General features: G+C 36.5%; 1 protein-coding gene across 1 annotated transcript in view; it reads left to right on the forward strand.

Moving 5' to 3' along the window:
* Positions 1-8,680, forward strand: part of LOC6043583 — a 34,277-nt gene extending 25,597 nt beyond the window's left edge. Inside the window, 1 exon segment of the mRNA XM_038263125.1 lies at positions 7,444-8,680. Coding sequence (XP_038119053.1) covers positions 7,444-7,881 — 438 coding nt within the window. The 3' untranslated portion in view covers positions 7,882-8,680.
* The last annotated feature ends 11,337 nt before the right edge of the window (positions 8,681-20,017 follow it).

A 20,017-nucleotide genomic window follows, 5' to 3' on the forward strand; every position in this document is an offset into this window, starting at 1 on the left:
CAATCATTAGTTTTCAAAATATCGAAGTATTAATAAGCTTTTTTTTAGCCGCTCTTTTGAACGGCTCTTTCGCTCTTTTTCAAAATTTGGATGAAAAGGGGTTTTTTCAAGAATCGTGTGATTTTATAAGTTATTTCATATTGGACTTTTATAAATTAGGCCGTACCAAATATTTTTTGAAGTTTATAACCCTCAACTCTAGCCAAAGTCGCAAAAAATAAATGAAGAACAAGCCATGGTATAAACATTTGAATGAAAACATATTTTTAAAATGCATTTTACACATCCCCAGTGGTATTGCAATCATTAGTTTTCAAAATATCGAAGTATTAATAAGCTTTTTTTGAGCCGAAAAAAATGGAATTGGAAAAATTGCTATTAATTTTAAAATTGCGTTTATTTCTGCAAGAATTGAACATTTTTGAAGTTGATACCAGTAAACGCTTAAGTGAATTTCCTGCGAGAAAGAGTTCTGCAAGAATTGAACTAATGCTGAAATTTTATTTGGAGAAAATATTTTGTGAACTCTTCTCTACATTCTGATTAAATCGATAAAGTCTATAAACGCTAATGTTTAATCGGACAAAATGATTGATTTTTTTCCAAAATCTCTTTAATATTCAGTAGATTTTTGGTAATACTTGACAAATTATGCAATTTGAAATGCTCAAACTTGTTTTCCGGCATTACTTAAATGTACACTCAGTTGTACAATGAAAAGTTTATTTCATTTTGTTTAGAAAATCATTTACTTTTGGGATTAACTTTTATAAGCATTGAAATTTGTGAAATTGCATTTTAAATTCTCTAAAACAAATTCAACACTATTTTTTTTTTGAAATTCAATAAATTATATATATAACAAAATTCATGCCATATTGAAACAGTTTTTTTCAAAAGACCGGAATTCAAAAAAGAATAGCGGTTTTTGTGAGCTGTGGTTCTTTCGCTCTTTTTAGTGAATCTGCTCTTTGAGCGGTGTCGATTTACATGTATGTAACCCCTTAAACTAACGTTTCGTAGAATTAGTATGAATTAATTGTAACTGAATGATTTGATAAGAAACAAATTAATAACTTTTCATTTTAAATTTTTGGCACTTTTGGCATAGTACAAAAAACTACCGGGTCCCGAGAATTTCCGGGAAATGGCCAGATCCAACTCTCGATTCCCGGAAAATTAAAAATCTCTAGAGTCGTCACCCTCTAGGTGGGATGTGGATCAAATAATTTTGCACTGGGTTATCCCGGCACTGGCTGAACCAATTTGGACCATTTTGGTCTCATTCGATTCATCTTGGGTTCCCATAAGTCGCTATTGAAAATTATAAAGTTTAGTTAAGTACTGCAAACGCTATGTTAAAAAAACGATTTCAACAAAAGTCTGAAAGATTGTAAAAAGGGTGGTTTTTGTAAGAAACCTCGTCATGTTATATAGTTTTAGAAAGGTATTTCAAAGACCTTTCCAACGAGTTCAAAAGATTGAACAACCCTGACAACCCTATCAAAAGTTATAAACACATAAGTGCCCTGAACTATGAAGAACTGACTACCCAATCTGATGGTATGAATAACGAATCAAGTTGATAGAACAGTGAATGGTCTGCCCTTTTGTATCTATTTTGGATAGCATTACCCTCTTAATGTGAGGAAGGCACCAACCCCCTAAGGGTGGATTAAGTAACTTTTTTTTTATTTGAAATCCTGAGAATCTATGGACATAATTTATTAGCAAACCCTTGCACTGCACAACCTACCTAAACTATAATTCATGATTGAGTTAGCACAGATAGCGCACTCAACGAATTTTTGTTGACCGTCGAGCAATTTGGACCACTGTGCAGTTTTTCGATTTTTAAAAATAGTGACCATGAGTGACCATTTCTAAAAATATTTTTTTGGAAAAGGAGCAAACATACAATATTAAAATGTTACTCTTGATTTATTAAATTTTTTTTTGTTAATTTATTTTTTATTTTATTGATAAGAATATTTCTTCAAATGATTAAGATGTTCGAATATTTACGCACCATTTTTGTATTGACAGCTGCCAAAATGGTATGGAATGGCTTTTTTGGTTATTGGGAAGCCCCCCACAAAGTTTGAGCCAAATAAAATTATACAAATTAAATTCATTTCCAGTTTTGGTAGAGAATTGCTCACATTTATAATTTAAAAAAAAAACTAACTTAATCCACCTGTGTGGTTGATGCCTTCCTCACTTTTTACCAACAATGGGTAGTATGAGTTGTTTGGACACATATTTCAGCTATTTTTTTAGGTCCAGAAAAATAAGAACACAGATATAACTTAAGTTGTCATAACTCGAGACAGGGTTGCCAGATTTTCTATTATGTGGACTCGTTGGAAAGGTCTCATGATTACCAAACAAACGATGGGTCGGATGATGGATCCGGACATCGTTTACATGCATTTAAGTGAGATCCGGCTTCAAAAAAGTACATAAATATCAGTAGAGGGGTCATAACTCGAGACAGGGTTGCCAGATCTTCGATGTTGTGGACTCGTTGGAAAGGTCTCTTAATATCCTAACCAACGATGGGTCAGATGATGGATCTGGACATCGTTTACATACATTTAAGTGAGATCCGGCTTGAAAAAAGTACATAAATATCACTTAAGTGGTCATAACTCGAGACAGGGTTGCCAGATCTTCACTGCTGTAGACTCGTTGGAAAGGTCTCTTGATTATCTAATCAACGATGGGTCGGATGATGGATCCGGACATCGTTTACTTGCATTTAAGTGAGACCCGGCTTCAAAAAAGTACATAAATATCACTTAAGTGGTCATAACTCGAGACAGGGTTGCCAGATCTTCAATGTTGTGGACTCGTTGGAAAGGTCTCTTGATTATCTAATCAACGATGGGTCGGATGATGGATCCAGACATCATTTACATACATTTAAGTGAGACCCGGCTTCAAAAAAGTACATAAATATCACTTAAGTGGTCATAACTCGAGACAGGGTTGCCAGATCTTCAATGTTATGGACTCGTTGGAAAGGTCTCTTGATTATCTAATCAACGATGGGTCGGATGATGGATCCGGACATCGTTTACATGCATTTAAGTGAGACCCGGCTTCAAAAAAGTACATAAATATCACTTAAGTGGTCATAACTCGAGACAGGGTTGCCAGATCTTCGATGTTGTGGACTCGTTGGAAAGGTCTCTTAATATCCTAACCAACGATGGGTCAGATGATGGATCTGGACATCGTTTACATACATTTAAGTGAGATCCGGCTTGAAAAAAGTACATAAATATCACTTAAGTGGTCATAACTCGAGACAGGGTTGCCAGATCTTCACTGCTGTAGACTCGTTGGAAAGGTCTCTTGATTATCTAATCAACGATGGGTCGGATGATGGATCCGGACATCGTTTACTTGCATTTAAGTGAGACCCGGCTTCAAAAAAGTACATAAATATCACTTAAGTGGTCATAACTCGAGACAGGGTTGCCAGATCTTCAATGTTGTGGACTCGTTGGAAAGGTCTCTTGATTATCTAATCAACGATGGGTCGGATGATGGATCCAGACATCATTTACATACATTTAAGTGAGACCCGGCTTCAAAAAAGTACATAAATATCACTTAAGTGGTCATAACTCGAGACAGGGTTGCCAGATCTTCAATGTTATGGACTCGTTGGAAAGGTCTCTTGATTATCTAATCAACGATGGGTCGGATGATGGATCCGGACATCGTTTACATGCATTTAAGTGAGACCCGGCTTCAAAAAAGTACATAAATATCACTTAAGTGGTCATAACTCGAGACAGGGTTGCCAAATCTTCGATGTTGTGGACTCGTTGGAAAGGTCTCTTGATTACCTAACCAACGATGGGTCGGATGATGGATCCGGACATCGTTTACATGCATTTAAGTGAGACCCGGCTTCAAAAAAGTACATAAATATCACTTAAGTGGTCATAACTCAAGACAGGGTTGCCAGATCTTCAATGTTGTGGACTCGTTGGAAAGGTCTCTTGATTATCTAATCAACGATGGGTCGGATGATGGATCCGGACATCGTTTACATGCATTTAAGTGAGACCCGGCTTCAAAAAAGTACATAAATATCACTTAAGTGGTCATAACTCGAGACAGGGTTGCCAGATCTTCGATGTTGTGGACTCGTTGGAAAGGTCTCTTAATAACCTAACCAACGATGGGTCGGATGATGGATCCGGACATCGTTTACATGCATTTTAGTGAGACCCGGCTTCAAAAAAGTACATAAATATCACTTAAGTGGTCATAACTCAAGACAGGGTTGCCAGATCTTCAATGTTGTAGACTCGTTGGAAAGGTCTCTTGATTATCTAACCAATGATGGGTCGGATGATGGATCCGGACATCGTTTACATGCATTTAAATGAGATCCGGCTTCAAAAAAAGTACATAAATATCACTTAAGTGGTCATAACTCGAGACAGGGTTGCCAGATCTTCAATGTTGTGGACTCGTTGGAAAGGTCTCTCGATTACCTAACTAACGATGGGTCGGGTGATGGATCCGGACATCGTTTATATGCATATAATTGAGATCCGGATTTATGTGAAAACACATTTTTATACATAACTTTTGAACTAGTTATCGAAACTTCAAACAATTCAATAGCGATGTATGGGACCCTAAACCAAGTCGAATGCAACTGGTTCGATCAAAATCGGTTCAGCCAGTGCTGAGAAAACTTGGCAAGATTTTTGAACACATACATACATACACACACACACACATACACACACACAGACATTTGTTCAGTTTTCGATTCTGAGTCGATCTGTATATATGAAGGTGGGTCTTCGAGCTTTTAATAAAAAGTTCATATTTAGAGCAGGATTATAGCCTTACCTCAGTGAGGAAGGCAAAACACTGCTTTTTCTCAACCCTCAATACAAATGGTGGTATACTGGCCACAGGGAATTACCGCTGTCCCGTGTGGTGGGTGAAAACCCACAGTTTCACAACTAAGCCCGCCATTTGAAACAAACTTGCACGTGGAATCTAAATAGTTGATCAGCTCGGAAATGACATTGTTGGGCCCGTTTTTGTTTTATTTTGATTGAGCTAAAACCAACAAAGGGTTGCTCGATTTGCATCGTGGCTAGCATCAACCGCAAACGGACATGCATTAGCAAACATTACAATGTCTGATTCAATCAAATCAAACCATCCACATTAACGACCCCCGGGTCTTTTGTGGTCTCTATTGCAAGTTTCTGCTCGAACCTAGGAGTCCGAAGGCTTGAATGGGGAGAACACCCAAACCTCTTTTTACTCCAAAGAACCTTCCACCCCAGTGTTTGAACTGACGACCTTTGGATTGTGAGTCCAACCGCCGCCAGCGATTCCACCGGAGTAGGCTTGGTTTGGTGTGTTGTTTGTACTTATGGCATGGAGACAACTCCTACACCTGGAATGACTTAACGGCCTAACAACCAAGGCCGGGACCGACATTTTACTTCCTCATCCGATGGAAGGTTGCAGCAGATGGGAATCGAACCCAGAATCATCCGCTTACAAAGCGGACAGCATAACCATTCGGCCACGCGCTGCCTGATTAGTTGGTCTGAATCAATCAAACGTGGAATTCATTTTTCTGCACGAACAATTAGTTTACCTGTTGGCGGTTTTAAATGATCATTCCCTGCGGCGGTGCTACAAGAAGATTGTTCAGACAACAACTTCAGTAAAGAATTTAATTTTTTTTTCACATAAGTCAAGTCCAATTACGCTAAGCAGCATCTCAAGCTGGTTTCTCCCCAAGGTGCTGTAGAAAAGAACGAAAAAAGCAAATATTTAATTCATTAGGAGAAATCCCACGCAGGGTACCGCAGGGCTCTGCCCAAAACATGGCCCAAATTAATTGCGATGTATATGACGAACACGCCTTGTAAGAAGTTGTTTTGCTCTCGTGTGACAAGGCAGACTCGAAACAACAAAAAAAATATAATCCGGACATTTCTGGAGCTGTCATCTGACAAGCAACAGAAAACAAAAACTTTACTTACGCCTGGTAATTTGACAGACGTTAATACACGCCGTGATGAGTTGCTGTTTCCGTTGATGCTTTCGGGGGTGATGAATTCGGACAGAGCTAGGAAAAAGTTTTTTTTTCCACTCTCATCATTTTACTTTTCTACCTCAGCAATTCTCAACTGTCGAGAAAATGTTCCCGCGAGACACGATGTTTCCAAGAAATTTTAAGATGGAAAGCCAAGTCCAGAAGAAAATTGGCTTTTCGGAATGATTTGGGTACTTGGGATGAGCACAAAGCTTCAAAGAGTGGGTTAAAGAAAAATGTTCAACTCTTCTTTTATTCCACAAAGAATTTGGTGTTCGTAGAAAGCCAAAGACAACACGAAAATGACTACACGTGTAACGAATGTTTTTTTACAGAGGGTTTCTGAGTAATAAAGGTTTGGTCAAATAAAACTTCTTGGAAGTGCGTCCAATTCATTAATCGGTTTAATGAATTTACAGAAGTTAATTATTTTTCGAAAGTAGTGGATTGATAAAATAAACGGCTATTTCAAAACTGTTGTTTATTTGCTAAACAGAATTTAGCTATATAAGATATTAGATGCAAAATGTATTTTTTTGCAATTCCGTCGTGAAACTACTTACTTTTCCTGTCATTCTTGAACGACGAAACAGCCTACTTTTCTGTACCAAAAATAACAGAATCGAATAGTAACCCTTTTCAAAACAAATGCTGAAAAGTTCTACTTTTCAGCACTGAAATGGATGCTGAAAAGTTGAACTTTTCAGCACTTGTTAGGAAAAGTTATACTTTTCAAATTTTTTTTTGATTTGAACGATTCATTAACTCAATGCATGGGCATTTGTCCTATAATTCTGTCCAAAGGGTGTTTTTCGGAATTGCAAAAAACGTTGTATGGAACTTGTTGCAAAACTTGATTTTTCATCACTCGTCGTATTTATCTAACTCGATAAACCTTGTTAGATAAATGTACGACTCGTGCTGAAAAAATCCTCTTTTTGCAACTTGTTGCATAAACTACTATTATATTTTGTTTTTAACATGAACATTTTATAATGTTTCTTTGTAATCATTGACTTCTAGGCCAAATAAACAAAAAAATAAAGCAAATTCATGTTCGCACTTTTCCAGAGCCGATGGTAATTTTTTGCTTGGTTGTTTAAAATGCATGCATCCATCGTAACCGTCTTGCAGTTTTGCTCTATTAAGAAAAGTTCCCAAGCTAACATTTTCTACCGAGCGAGATATTTTTCTCAAAGCCATTGTTCTAATTGAAAGTTTTTCCCACGGTACTTTTTCTTCCCCGGCAACTTTTTGTTGTGCTTCCCAAAGAAACAAACTTTTCCGCTCAAGTTTCATACTCTTTTATTTTCTTCTTGCTTCTTTTCTCAACCCGTTTGTTCCAGCCGCCCAACTTTGAGCATCCATCAACGTCTGCCACCACGTTCCTGCCAACGTTTAAAGTTTTTAATCATCCGGATGCCGTGCCCCAGATATCGACCACCATGTTCATCCTGCCAAACTACATCGTGGGCGATTTGCCCGGAAATAGAAGCCAACAGCAGCAGTCGACGACGGCCAGCGAAAATCTGAGCATGACCATAACGGATGTGACGACATCCGGTGCCGGTTCCGGTGCTGACCCGATGGCGTCTTCCTGCATTCAGTGCAACTTTTTGGGCTGGCAGGGACCGACCACAACCACAGTGACATCTGGTGGCGTCGACCACAACCAAAAATCAACTCTCCGTCGCAATCAATCATACAAAATGCCGGAAACTGAACGAAAAATTTGTCAGCACGATTCTTTTTTATGGCTGGGCTTGAAACTCGGGGTGATGTAAATCTGTAGGGTAAAGTTGTCAAGATCGATTTGAACATCATTTAATCATCAAAGGTTTTAACCAAATTTTTGTTTCGTTTGCTTCCGCGTTCGGGACGAAACACACCAACGACGTCCTGTGCGAGGAGCTATTTCACCCTTCTCGATTTCACTCTTTGAAATCCTTCTTGGCAGCTTTACCCATTCACGGAAAGCTCGCGACAAACCGGCATTTTTTGCCTCTGCATGTCGCCAGCGAAGACGACGCCGAAAGTCTCAAAATCGAGGACCACACGTGGCATATGGAACACGTGGATGAAGGCAAAACCGTGCGTCACCATCACCACCGAAGAGAAAATACACATACAAACTCACGAACCACGCTCAAGTGAAACGATAAGAGAAAGAAAATATCCATTGATGTATCAAATTCGCAAGAACAAAAAGACAAAAAAAAACAAGAAAAGCTCTATCATATAGAGTATCAAAAGCTCCACATCCCAACAAGGTGTTTCACCATGAAGGCTCTCAAGCTGATGGTATGCAGACGACCCGTGAAGGAAATTGGATCATTTCATTTCCCCCCTGGCCCTTCTCGTATTATTGATCTAATAAGAGAGTAACGAACACACACACAGACACGTTCTCGAGATGAATCGAGGGCACTTGGCTCACACTTGTCGATGTAAGCGATGTATGTATATAAATAAGTAAGGTTCAAAAAAAAAAGGAACAGAACACAACCCATCTAATTGTGAAAGAAAGTGGCATCAAAGTATGTAACAACGTTAAAGTGGTTAAATAAATTTTCTAATTAAAATTAATTGGACATGGTTTTATATTGAGTGAAGTGATGACACGTCTTCATCTTGATGATGTGATGACATGCTTGGCTGAACAATGACTTGACTTGACGTAACGTGTAAACCCAACCACAACAACAATCAGGTAAATATAGAAAAAGGCTTTTTTTAATGTAAATCCTGATGGGAAATTCCGTGATTCTTCTTTTTGGATCCATTTTTTTAAATGCTCTGAAAAAAATAATAAATTAAACTCAACATGATTTTTCTCAATCAAATTTATGGTTTAGTTTGTATAAAATGAATCAGATGATCAGAAATTTTTATACAAAGACTTATTTCTTATAAACTTTATTTCTGAAGAAACTCGCTTAATAAAAATAAAGTATTATAATTTAGGTTAGCTTTTTAAGGAAAAAATGGTGTTATTTCAATTTATTGACCGCTTATCGACAAAGTTAATTGAGATTGTTTTACGTTATTATTTTTTATGATCAGATGAAAATCAAAATGGTATCGTTAAATATTTCAATTAGGTTTGTGCAAGAAGATTGACTTCAATTCATTTAATAGGTACCTAGTATTCATGAAATAACAATTTGTAGCGAAATATGGAGAACTGAGTTTTAGAAAGTTAAATAAAAAAATAATGCTGGAATGGTTGTAAAGTGATATTAGTTTATCGTTGTTTTTAAATCAAGATTTTACTATGATTTTTTTTTAACTGAAGTCATTTATAAACCTGAAAATCATGTGGTATAAGAGCAATTCTCTACGAAATGGGTCTTTTTTTAGAATTTTATTTTTTAAATTTTTTTAACTCAACTGAAACTTTTTTGGTACCTTCGGTATGCCCAAAGAAGCCATTTTGCATCATTAGTTTGTCCATATAATTTTCCATACAAATTTGGCAGCTGTCCATACTAAACTGTTGTATGAAAATTCAAAAATCTGTATCTTTTGAAGGAATTCGATTTGGTGTCTTCGGCAAAGTTGTAGGTATGGATATGGACTACACTGAAAAAAAATGATACACGGTAAAAAAAATTATGATTTTTATTAAACTCACCAAAGTTTTTACCGTGTATCATTTTTTTTCAGTGTAGTCCATATCGAAACCTACAACTTTGCCAAAGACACCAAATCGATCAAAAAATTCCTTCAAAAGAAACAGATTTTTGAATTTTCATACATCATTTTTGTATGGACAGCTGCCAAACTTGTATGGAACATTATATGGACAAACTATTGATGCAAAATGGCTTCTTTGGACAGGGCATACCGAAGGCACCAAGCAAGTTTCAGTCGGATTAAAAAATACAAAAAAAAATCGAATGACTGAAATCTGAGAGAACTACTCATAATAAAACCTTTAAAAATCATTGAAAACTACTTTGTATTGTTTGAGAGGTGCCCTAAAAACACAAACATAGTTTTTAAACTTGCTGCATATATTTAAAAACATTGAGTTGTTTGAAGTAAACCAAACACAAGAAGTTAGATTTAAAAGAAAAGTTAGAAAAGTTATTTGTCATGAAAAACATAATTCCTGCATGTTTTTTTTTTCAATTTTATGTGTAAAACTACACTTTCTCAAACTGGTCATAGAGGCAAGTTTTTAAGAAATTGTATCATTTTGTAGTATGGATTTTTTTAACTCATTGTCCAAACACTTTGATAAAGCAAACTTCTCATAAAAAATACCTGAGATATAGTTGCCGGGACCCGTGCATTAGGGGTAAGCGTGATTGCCTCTCACCCAGTCGGCCTGGGTTTGATCCCAGAAGGTCCTGGTGGCATTTTTCGAGACGAGATTTGTCTGATCACGCCTTCCGTCGGATCCCTGGGTCCTGCCTCGGTGGAGTCGCTGGTAGGCAGTTGGACTAACAATCCAAAGGTCGACAGTTCGAATCCCGGGGTGGATGGAAGCTAAGGTGTAAAAAGAGATTTGCAATTGCCTCAACAATCAAGCCTTCGGACACTTAGTTTCGAGTAGGAATCTCACAATCGAGAACGCCAAGGCAATGCTGAGGAGCCAGTAATTTTTTTATAGTTTAGATTCATTGTACGATTTGAGCTTAGAAAAATTAAATTTTTTTTGTAGTTTTATGAGTCAAGCTGTTAATTGATCTTCACACTTAATTCAAACAATTATGTCGCTGTCCTATACCATTTTGTTGCAAAATATTAATCAGAACCAAGATCAGAACAATTTTCAATAAATTTAAATTTTTCTTGGTTGAAAATTTCCGTTTCCCGGAAAATTTGTAACCCCGGAAAATTGGACGCTCTAGGTCCATCCGAAACCACTCAAAAATATCAAAATATTAGGCCGCGGCATTGCTAAACCCGCTGTCCCAATCCGCCCCATGTGTCTCCCTATTCGCCCCAGATGATGATACACGTAAAAAAAACAATTTCTTTATTGTTAAAAAGCATTTAGACCATTTAGTTTTTTTTTAGCTTTTTCACAAAACTCAAAGTTTAAAACAATAAAAACTTGTCAAAAATAGTCATCATCACTTAAAATAAATATCCTAAAATTTTGATAAAACGTGAAAAATTCGGCATTTTTTGCAGATTTCGTATGAGTTGGCGGATAATTACCCAGAAATATAGTTAAGTTTCAACAAAACATTTTTGAAAGTTTCTACATAGCAATGATTGTTATTATATTTGTAAAATCTCCAAAGCAGATTTTTTTTATAAAACAGAAAAAAATGAAATATTTTTGCAATGTTAGTCACTCAATAAATTTCGCTTCCACTAGATTTTTCGTGAAGTGTAAAGTTTTGGTGCACGGCTGTATTCATACTTAATAATGAATTTTATATAGACTTTCCAATATGCAATTATTTATTTTCTCAGAAAGACTTGGTGGGAAATCCTGCCACTTTACCATTGTGGTTATTTTGTGGAGCTTTCAATTTTATGATAATTGAGTCATTATTTTTGCTCAACATGCAGCCAAAAAAAAAGCCGTTTCCATCAATCAATTGTTTATGGAGGACCCTTGTGCAAATATCAGTCTGCGTGATGCGACGAGGCCCGAAATTAAAAGAGGCTCGTTCCCGAATCGTCCTTGTGACCAGTGTGCCACATGATCGTTGACAATAAATTTTAAAACACTGCGAATCATGCGGCATTCCAAATTCCGTTTCCCTGCCCCCTCATCGAACAAAAATACCAAAAGCTGAGTGCTGTGAAATTGTGCACGTGCGACCCATCTTTCGCAACAGTTTCACGTGGGGCCACACGTTAGTCACCGTGCACCAGCAGCACACGGAAAGAGAGAGAGGGAGAGATCGTCGTCGACTACAATTAACTTCACTGCGCGACGACCTGACGTGATTTATGATCTTCCCCGTTTCATTCCGGAAGGGCCACCTTCTAGCGGACTGGTCGCGAAACTTACTTTATGGCCCACACCGTAACATGGACAGAGGCGGGGTATTTCGGGAATGGATGAATATTTAGCTTCCCTATCGTCCTTTGGCCCATTAGTTATCGGCAATCATTTTGAAACGTCAAATGGCAATTGATTACTGTTGTTTTGGATATGCAAATTGCAAGTGGGCTGTATCTTTGAAATGCTTTGGTTTTTTTATGCTTTGTTGATCCTTATAAAAACAAAACGCTTTTGTTGAGTTTTTTTTAACCATGGAGTGGGAAGCCCAAGAATCTAAATATAATTATAAAGTGCCCTGGCTGACAAAGTATTAGTAGACGAAAGACAGAAAATTTGAAAGCATAATATTACCTTTTTATGATGTAATATTACCTCAATTTAGACTGAAAAATTGGCATACCACGATAAAATGGTAAATTTACACATTTTAAAATAAAAAATACACATTTTCCTGCCATTATAAATAAACTCATCATCATATGGAAAAATTGATCAAATCACACCAGAACCATTTTTTTTAAATTCCTGTTTGGTTTAGTCGTTGGTACTACTAGATACCAATAACTATTACGTCAACTTTGTTTTTATGATCACCACACCAGTACAGTTCAGTACCAATTTTAACTGAAATTTCTTATAGAATCATATTTTAACTCAGGTTGTTTGTAAGATTCAGTTTGATCTTACATTAAGCAACATTTTAAGCTGTTTCACGAAATGTTATTATTTTTCAGCACATTTCTTCGAAATTACCCCAAAATCCAAGCTGGAATCCAAAAAACGTCCGAAAATAAATCTTTTCTTTGTACAATTTGTCATGAAAATACTGCAACACATCACAGCTAAAATAGTAGTAATCCAGCTGCGTGTAAACGGCCTGGGAGTAAAATAAATATTGCATTATTTTATGCAATTTTATGTTATTTTACACCCTAAAATATGTAGCCCATCAGTATGGGAAACCTACTTGACCGAAATGTCAAGCCCATATATGCGTTTATCCTTTCAGCTTCACATCGGTCTAATGGCCGAGTGGGCTAAGGCGCCAGTCCTTACTGTTGGTGCTGGGTTTGACTCCCGTCGGTTGCAACTTTTTTTTTGTGTTTGCAAAAAATGTACACGCAGTGTGTATTATTAAGCGTTTATTTTGAGGAAGGTGATGTGCATGCTTTTGCATGCGATATTACCATCGGTTTTTTTGCTTTGATTGCTTGGATACAAATTTGAGCATTAAATGCAAAAAGCTTATATCATCAAAAACCGAATTATTTTGAAAAGTTGTCAAGACTAACTTATAGGAAATTGAACGAGCTATCCGGAAAACATACTTTCGAGACTAAATAATCAAGTCTGTCTTATAGAAATTGCCAAAAACCATACAAAATCCTATTTTTTTCAAAAATTTTATTTTTAAACCCGCTGAAACTTCACAAGGCCGGGATCCGTGGTGTAGGGGTAAGCGTGGTTGCCTCTCATCCAGTCGGCCTGGGTTTGATCCCAGAAGGTCCCGGCGGCATTTTTCGAGACGAGATTTGTCTGTTCACGCCATCCGTCGGACGAGAAGTAAATGTTGGCCCCGGACTAACCTAAAAAGGTTAGGTCGTTAGCTCAGTCCAGGTAAAGGAGTCGTCTCCCTGGGTCCTGTCTCGGTGGAGTCGCTGGTAGGCATTTGGACTAACAATCCAAAGGTCGTCAGTTCGAATCCCGAGGTGGATGGAAGCTAAGGTGTAAAAGAGGTTTACAATTGCCTCAACAATCAAGCCTTCGGACAATTAGTTTCGAGTAGGGATCTCGCAATCGAGAACGCCAAGGCAATGCTGTACACCCAAAGGAGAAATATATCTCAAAATCTGCAACAGTGGATTTGCTGCAGAAAATGTCACATTTTATATCATTTTTTGCAGCAAGCCCGTAGATCATTTTTGCCCGCGTGTAAACATTTCAGCGATCTGCAGTTCTCACCATCACATATAATGCCGAGCAACACTCCAAAGAGAAGAATATCTTGGTGCTCTTTCTCCAACATTTCATCAAGCGTCCATGGCGCGGTGGTAGCGTGTCGGATCAATAACCAAGAAGTTGGTGGTTCAATCCTCGTTCTGATAAGGGTTTTTTTTTTGTGAAATACAACCAAAAAGCCGTCGGTAATGTCGATAATTGTCGGTATTGGGCAAAAATGTCATACCCCTATATTGCAAAAAATGCATGAGGACAGATTTCATGCAGATTCTGACATACTTTCATGCCACTATGCATCACAATCATGCGACCGCCAGTTGGGTGTAGAGCGAATAATTTGATTTGATTTTTGGTAACTTCACAAGGATTGGTCCTAGGACAGTGGTCAATATGGAGACTTTTATGAAAAATTGTCTGGATAATCAATTTCCGTATTTGATTTTTCAAAATTTTGACGTTTAGAGCCCTTTTCAATAAAAAATAACACAGTGTAAATGATTTTTTGTTTTTTTTTTTAGGAGAGTTAATTCTATCCTGCATTTTTCGTGAATCTTTTGAGCAGTTCTCTAAGATTTCGGTCATTCGATTTTTTTTTTTGTATTTTTTAATCTGGCCGAAATTTTTTTGGTGTCGTTGGTATGCCCAAAGAAGCCGTTTGCATCATTAGTTTATCCATATAATTTTCCATACAAATTTGGCTCTGTCCATACAAAAATGTTGCATGAAAATTCAAAAATCTGTTTCTTTTTAAGCAATTTTTTGATCGATTTGGTATCGTCCGCAAAGTTGTAGGTATGGATAAGGACTAAAAAAAATGATACACGGCAAACAAAATTTTGGTGATTTTTTAGTTAACTTTTTGTCACTAAACACTTTTTTTATTTTTTGATATGTTTTAGGAAACATAAAATAACAACTTTTCAGTACTTTCCAGGTTGTGCAAAAAATCTTTGACCGAGTTATGAATTTTTTAATCAATGCTAATTTTTTCAAGAAATCGAAATATTGGTTACACAAAATTTCAACTTATAATTTTGATAAAGTTCACCGTTTTAAAGTTAATGCCATTTTTAGATAACTTTTTTGAACATATTATCAGTTTTTCATTTTTTAAAATAAGTGAATATATTTGCCCACCTTTGACATTTTTTTATGAAAAGCTGAGAAAATTCACTATATTTTGTAATTTTTAGGTAACTTTTTTGAAAATATTAGCAGTTTTCATTTTTCTAAAATTAATGCACATGTTTGCCCACTTTAGAAAAAAAAATTTGAAATCCTGAGGAAATTCTCAATATTTTGCTTTTTTGAACTTTGTTGATACGACCCTTAGTTGCTGAGATATTGCCATGCAAAGATTTAAAAACAGGAAAATTGATGTTTTCTAAGTCTCACCCAAACAACCCACCATTTTCTAATGTCGATATCTCAGCTAATGGTCCAATTTACAATATCAAAATTTGAAACATTCGTGAAATTTTCCGATCTTTTCGAAAACAATACTTTCAATATTCCTGAATCAAGACTAACATTTCGCAAGGACCAAACATTTAATATTACTACCTTTTTTTGAGACTAAGAAAACATCAATTTTTCTGTTTTTAAACATTTGCATGGCAATATCTCAGCAACTAAGGGTCGTATCAATAAAGTTCAAAGAAGCAAAATATTGAGAATTTTCTCAGCTTTTCAATTTTTTTTAAAAAGTGGGTGTTGGGTCGCGGACCCTATTATGACATAATTTTGTATTACCCCCCGGTCACGCAGTGTTTCCCTCATTGACCGCTGGGAGCGCTAGTAGGTTGACAGTACAGACTGTCACGTTTGTTATTGTTTATCTTCGTGATGTTATTTCTGTGATTTAGATTTAAGATTTCGTATTTTGTATAATTGTGAAATAAAGGCAGGTGGCCTCTCGGAGCCTTAAAAACCACCGTGTTTTATTTGTTTGGTGAGAAAAGTCTGCGTCCGCCATCGTCCCTGAAGCTCCACCGTCATCCGTGAGTTGTTGGTTCCGGAAGTCCCGCAAAGAGTTAGAACACAACGTAGGGACTGGCCGATTGGGCCGAACAGTGGGCAAACATTTGCATTAATTTAAAAAATGAAAAACTACCAATATTTTCAACAAAGTTACCTAAAAATGGCATTAACTTTAAAACGGTGAACTTCATCAAAATCTTACGAAAGCACTTTTTGATTGCAATTTTGATTTTACATCGTAAAATGACGTTAAAATTTTTGTGCAAATTTTTTCGATTTTTTTTTTTAAATCAGTATTGATTTAAAAATTCATAACTTGGTCAAAGTTTTTTTGCACAACCTGGAAATTTCTGAAAAGTTGGCATTTTATGTCCCCTAATACATATCAAAAATAAAAAAAATAAAAAGTGTTATTTTGAAAAGTTAAATAAAAAATCACCGCAAATCATTTTTTTCAGTGTAGTCTATATCCATACCTAAAACTTTGCCGAAGACACCAAATCGATCAAAAAATTCCTTCAAAAGATACAGATTTTTGAATTTTCACAAATCTATTGTGTATGGACAGCTGCCAAATTTGTATGGAAAATTATATGAACGAACTAATGATGCAAAATGGCTTCTTTGGGCATACCGAAGGCATCAAAAAAGTGTCAGCCGGATTAAAATATACAAACATTAAAATTCATAAAAAAAGATCGATTTCGTAGATAATTGCACTTTTTGTATTATCTTAGCCTATTCTCACAAAAATTCTGAAAGAAAAAAAATCATGAGCTCATCTTCAAATTTGACTTTTGAACTTAAAAATAAAAAATGTCATAAAATTGGCGTGTTCTTTTCTTCCAGTATTTTTTTTTCAGAAATCCCGTTAAATTTCTTAAAAATTTGTGTTTTATCTCTTTTTGATACGATGCAACGGCTTCGAGATATATATTTAAATTCCGGATTACAAGAATATTGAAAACACTTTAGCCCTTCTCAAAAGTCATTATCGAGTGAAACTGGCTCCATATACACTCAAACCCCGGTGGTTTGACACCAACTGTTGTCAAACGAACGGGGTCACTTTTTAGTTTGACACCCCTTTTACACAGAGTTCACACACACTATTAAACGTTTGTTTTGATAGTGTGCGTGAGCGCCGTGTAAAAAGTGACAGTTCGTCACTTTTTAGTTTGACTTTGACCAACCAACGGGGTACAAACTAAAAAAGCGTCAAACGAAAAAGTGACCAACCACCGGGGGTTGAGTGTACATAAAAATGGCTAACCACATGTCTACAAATGCGTGCATGTTCTATCGCCCTACAAAGTAAACAAATTGTGGTAATAATACATTTGTGATTGGTGACAGATTTTTGTCAAAAAAAATATAATTAAACATGTTAATTGTTTTATAAGTTCCTTGAGAATTCCACATTTAACACATTTTTATAGGAAAATTACTCAAAAACGAATTAATATTCAACCAACCAAATTTTCAATTTAACAAAATTAAACTTTTTATCTGATAACAGAAAGTGCTTAAGAATGGGGAATAGAAAGAGAAAAGATGAAAAGTAGATAACTGAGCGATTTTGTGGTTAAGAAATAAATTGTTCGGCCGTTAAAAAAAACAATATGGTAAACGAAAACAGTAGATAATTTTCGAAAAGAATCAAACAAGTTTTTATAAATTCCTAAAATTGCTAACAAGAAGTGATTCTTTCCGGTCAATGCGTTAAAAGCTGTGCTTTAATCACTTTGAAAACTCTAATTAGAACATTAATGGTTGGGACAAGCTTAAAATCAACATTTCAACTCGCCTAGTATCATTAACTTAATTAGCATTGGGGTGGTCTTTACTCCCACTGCCGCCAGTTTGGTCGGTTTGGCTGTTCCCATTGTGTCCGTTGTTATAATACTACCTTAGAGTGCGATGAGAAATATAATTAATTTTCTATCGGACCTTGGTTTGGATTTCGCTGCTGCTGTTTCCGCTTGACAGCATAAAAATAATTAATTCACAGCAGGTAAACAAGGGTTCTTTCGGGGCCGATGGATCGTCCACTGATGAGCTAATTTCGGATGCTGTGGTGTTCGAAGAAAAGTCTTCAGGAAAGTGGAACATTACTTGCATATTTTGGATTCGCTCCGTAGATATGAAATAGGTTATCAGTGACTTTTTATAAGCGTTATAATATGAATTGTGTTGTTTAAGAATTATTTTTTCCAATGTTAAAAAATTGATTGGACATCGACATGAAAATATAAAGCGATTTTCAACTGTTTCCAAGTAAAGTGAAATGGTCAAACACGCATTTATGAACAGTTATCTAATATTTTTTTACATAGTTAAAATAAGCAAATGTGTTGCAAGAAGACCACACTCATGTCGTCACCGTCGTGCTAACTTGTCGTACGTGCATTTTGGGCCAAATTGAGTTAAGAACGTCATTTTGTGCATCTCAAAATGCCATATCTTTTGACCTTCACAGATCCCCAAAATTCGATTTCAATCCAAAGATATTAAATGAAAACCAAAAAAGCTTCGAAAATTTTTGTCATTTTTCATATAAAAGTAGTTTCAATCTTGTCGTGCTATCTTGTCACTCCCTGAAAATTGATTTAGGTGCGACAAAAGGCCAAAGGGATTTCAGGTCAGGATGCGTTTGACGCACGTACAAGATAGACTACCGTAAACATATGTAATTATAACTCGGGACTCCAGTAACCAACTTCAACCAAACTTCGGGACAATGCACAGAATGGTCAGCCAAACAAAACGTGTTTGTTATTGTTTACATTAAGTGATTTCGTTTTTGATTATTCAAGGTCAAAAATTAAAACGCATTTTTCTCGGAACGCCGAAATGGCGGGTGCGACAAGATAGCACGACGACGTCGATGTGCTGCCAAACTTTTACCAAACTGATTATTTTAGCTTACTTTCATCAAATGCTAATTTGAATCTCTAATTCTAAGTCTTGTTTTGAAAAACCAAATCACTCTGAACTATATCAAGAACTTCTGAAAATTCACACATCTTCCATGTAGATCTGTGTGTATGCATTTTGTGGATGGAAAATACGTAAGGCTAATTTTCCATAACTTGATTGACAGCCGGCGGATGAAACGAAACGAAACTATTGGCACTACGCCCCCCGGGGCATGGCCTTCCTCTAACGTGGGATTTCTGCTCCAGCGCCTCTGACGAGACAGGAGAAACCGGGACCGACGTTTTACTTCACCATCCGATAGAAGCTCAGTGGATAAGGCGGGAATCGAACCCGCGTCTCATAGCATCATCGGGATCGGCAGCCGAAGCCGCTACCCCTGCGCCACGAGACCCACGGATGAAACACTTTTTTTTATTCGACACACGCGTCCGTGATAATCCGCTCATCAAACATCGGGAGTGAATTTTAAACGTAAACAGTGTTGATGCAGGGATCAACGGGGTTCACTTATTTTTTTGAACCAGTATCATGAAAGCAACCATGAAATTCATATGATTTTCGCTGACTTTATTTGTAGAGATATAAAAGTGAAAGTCCAAGAGATCTGTTTACATTTTCCAAATGATGTTGAATTAATTTTAACGCAGATCAACTCATTTAAGCTCATTATCACTCATTATCTTCTCAGATTACGTGATGAAACCACTGAATAATAAACATAACTGTTTATTTGCTCATAATCACACTCACAAGAGGTACGAAGGCACCTTTTCGAGGACATTCTCATCATAAGTAATCACAAGAAATAGCTAATAAGGTACAATTTCAAATGGTTTTATTTCCTCAAAAATAGCACGAACCTGACATCTTCTTCGCGGTACAGTTCAGCACGGTCACGGCACTCCAAATAAGCCAGTAACGGTGTCGTGGAATGGCCTAATTTCGGGACAAGCTCTTCACCAATATGGTGTCAAGCCCTCGGGGTTGCCATTAGCGGTGGCGTGCTACAGCAAAAAGCTCTCTTAATTTTCCTCGGCTAATTACATCTGCCTACAAGCGATACTTAC

The sequence above is a fragment of the Culex quinquefasciatus genome, chromosome 3 (assembly GCF_015732765.1).
Source record: "Culex quinquefasciatus strain JHB chromosome 3, VPISU_Cqui_1.0_pri_paternal, whole genome shotgun sequence".
Lineage (NCBI taxonomy): Eukaryota > Metazoa > Arthropoda > Insecta > Diptera > Culicidae > Culex > Culex quinquefasciatus.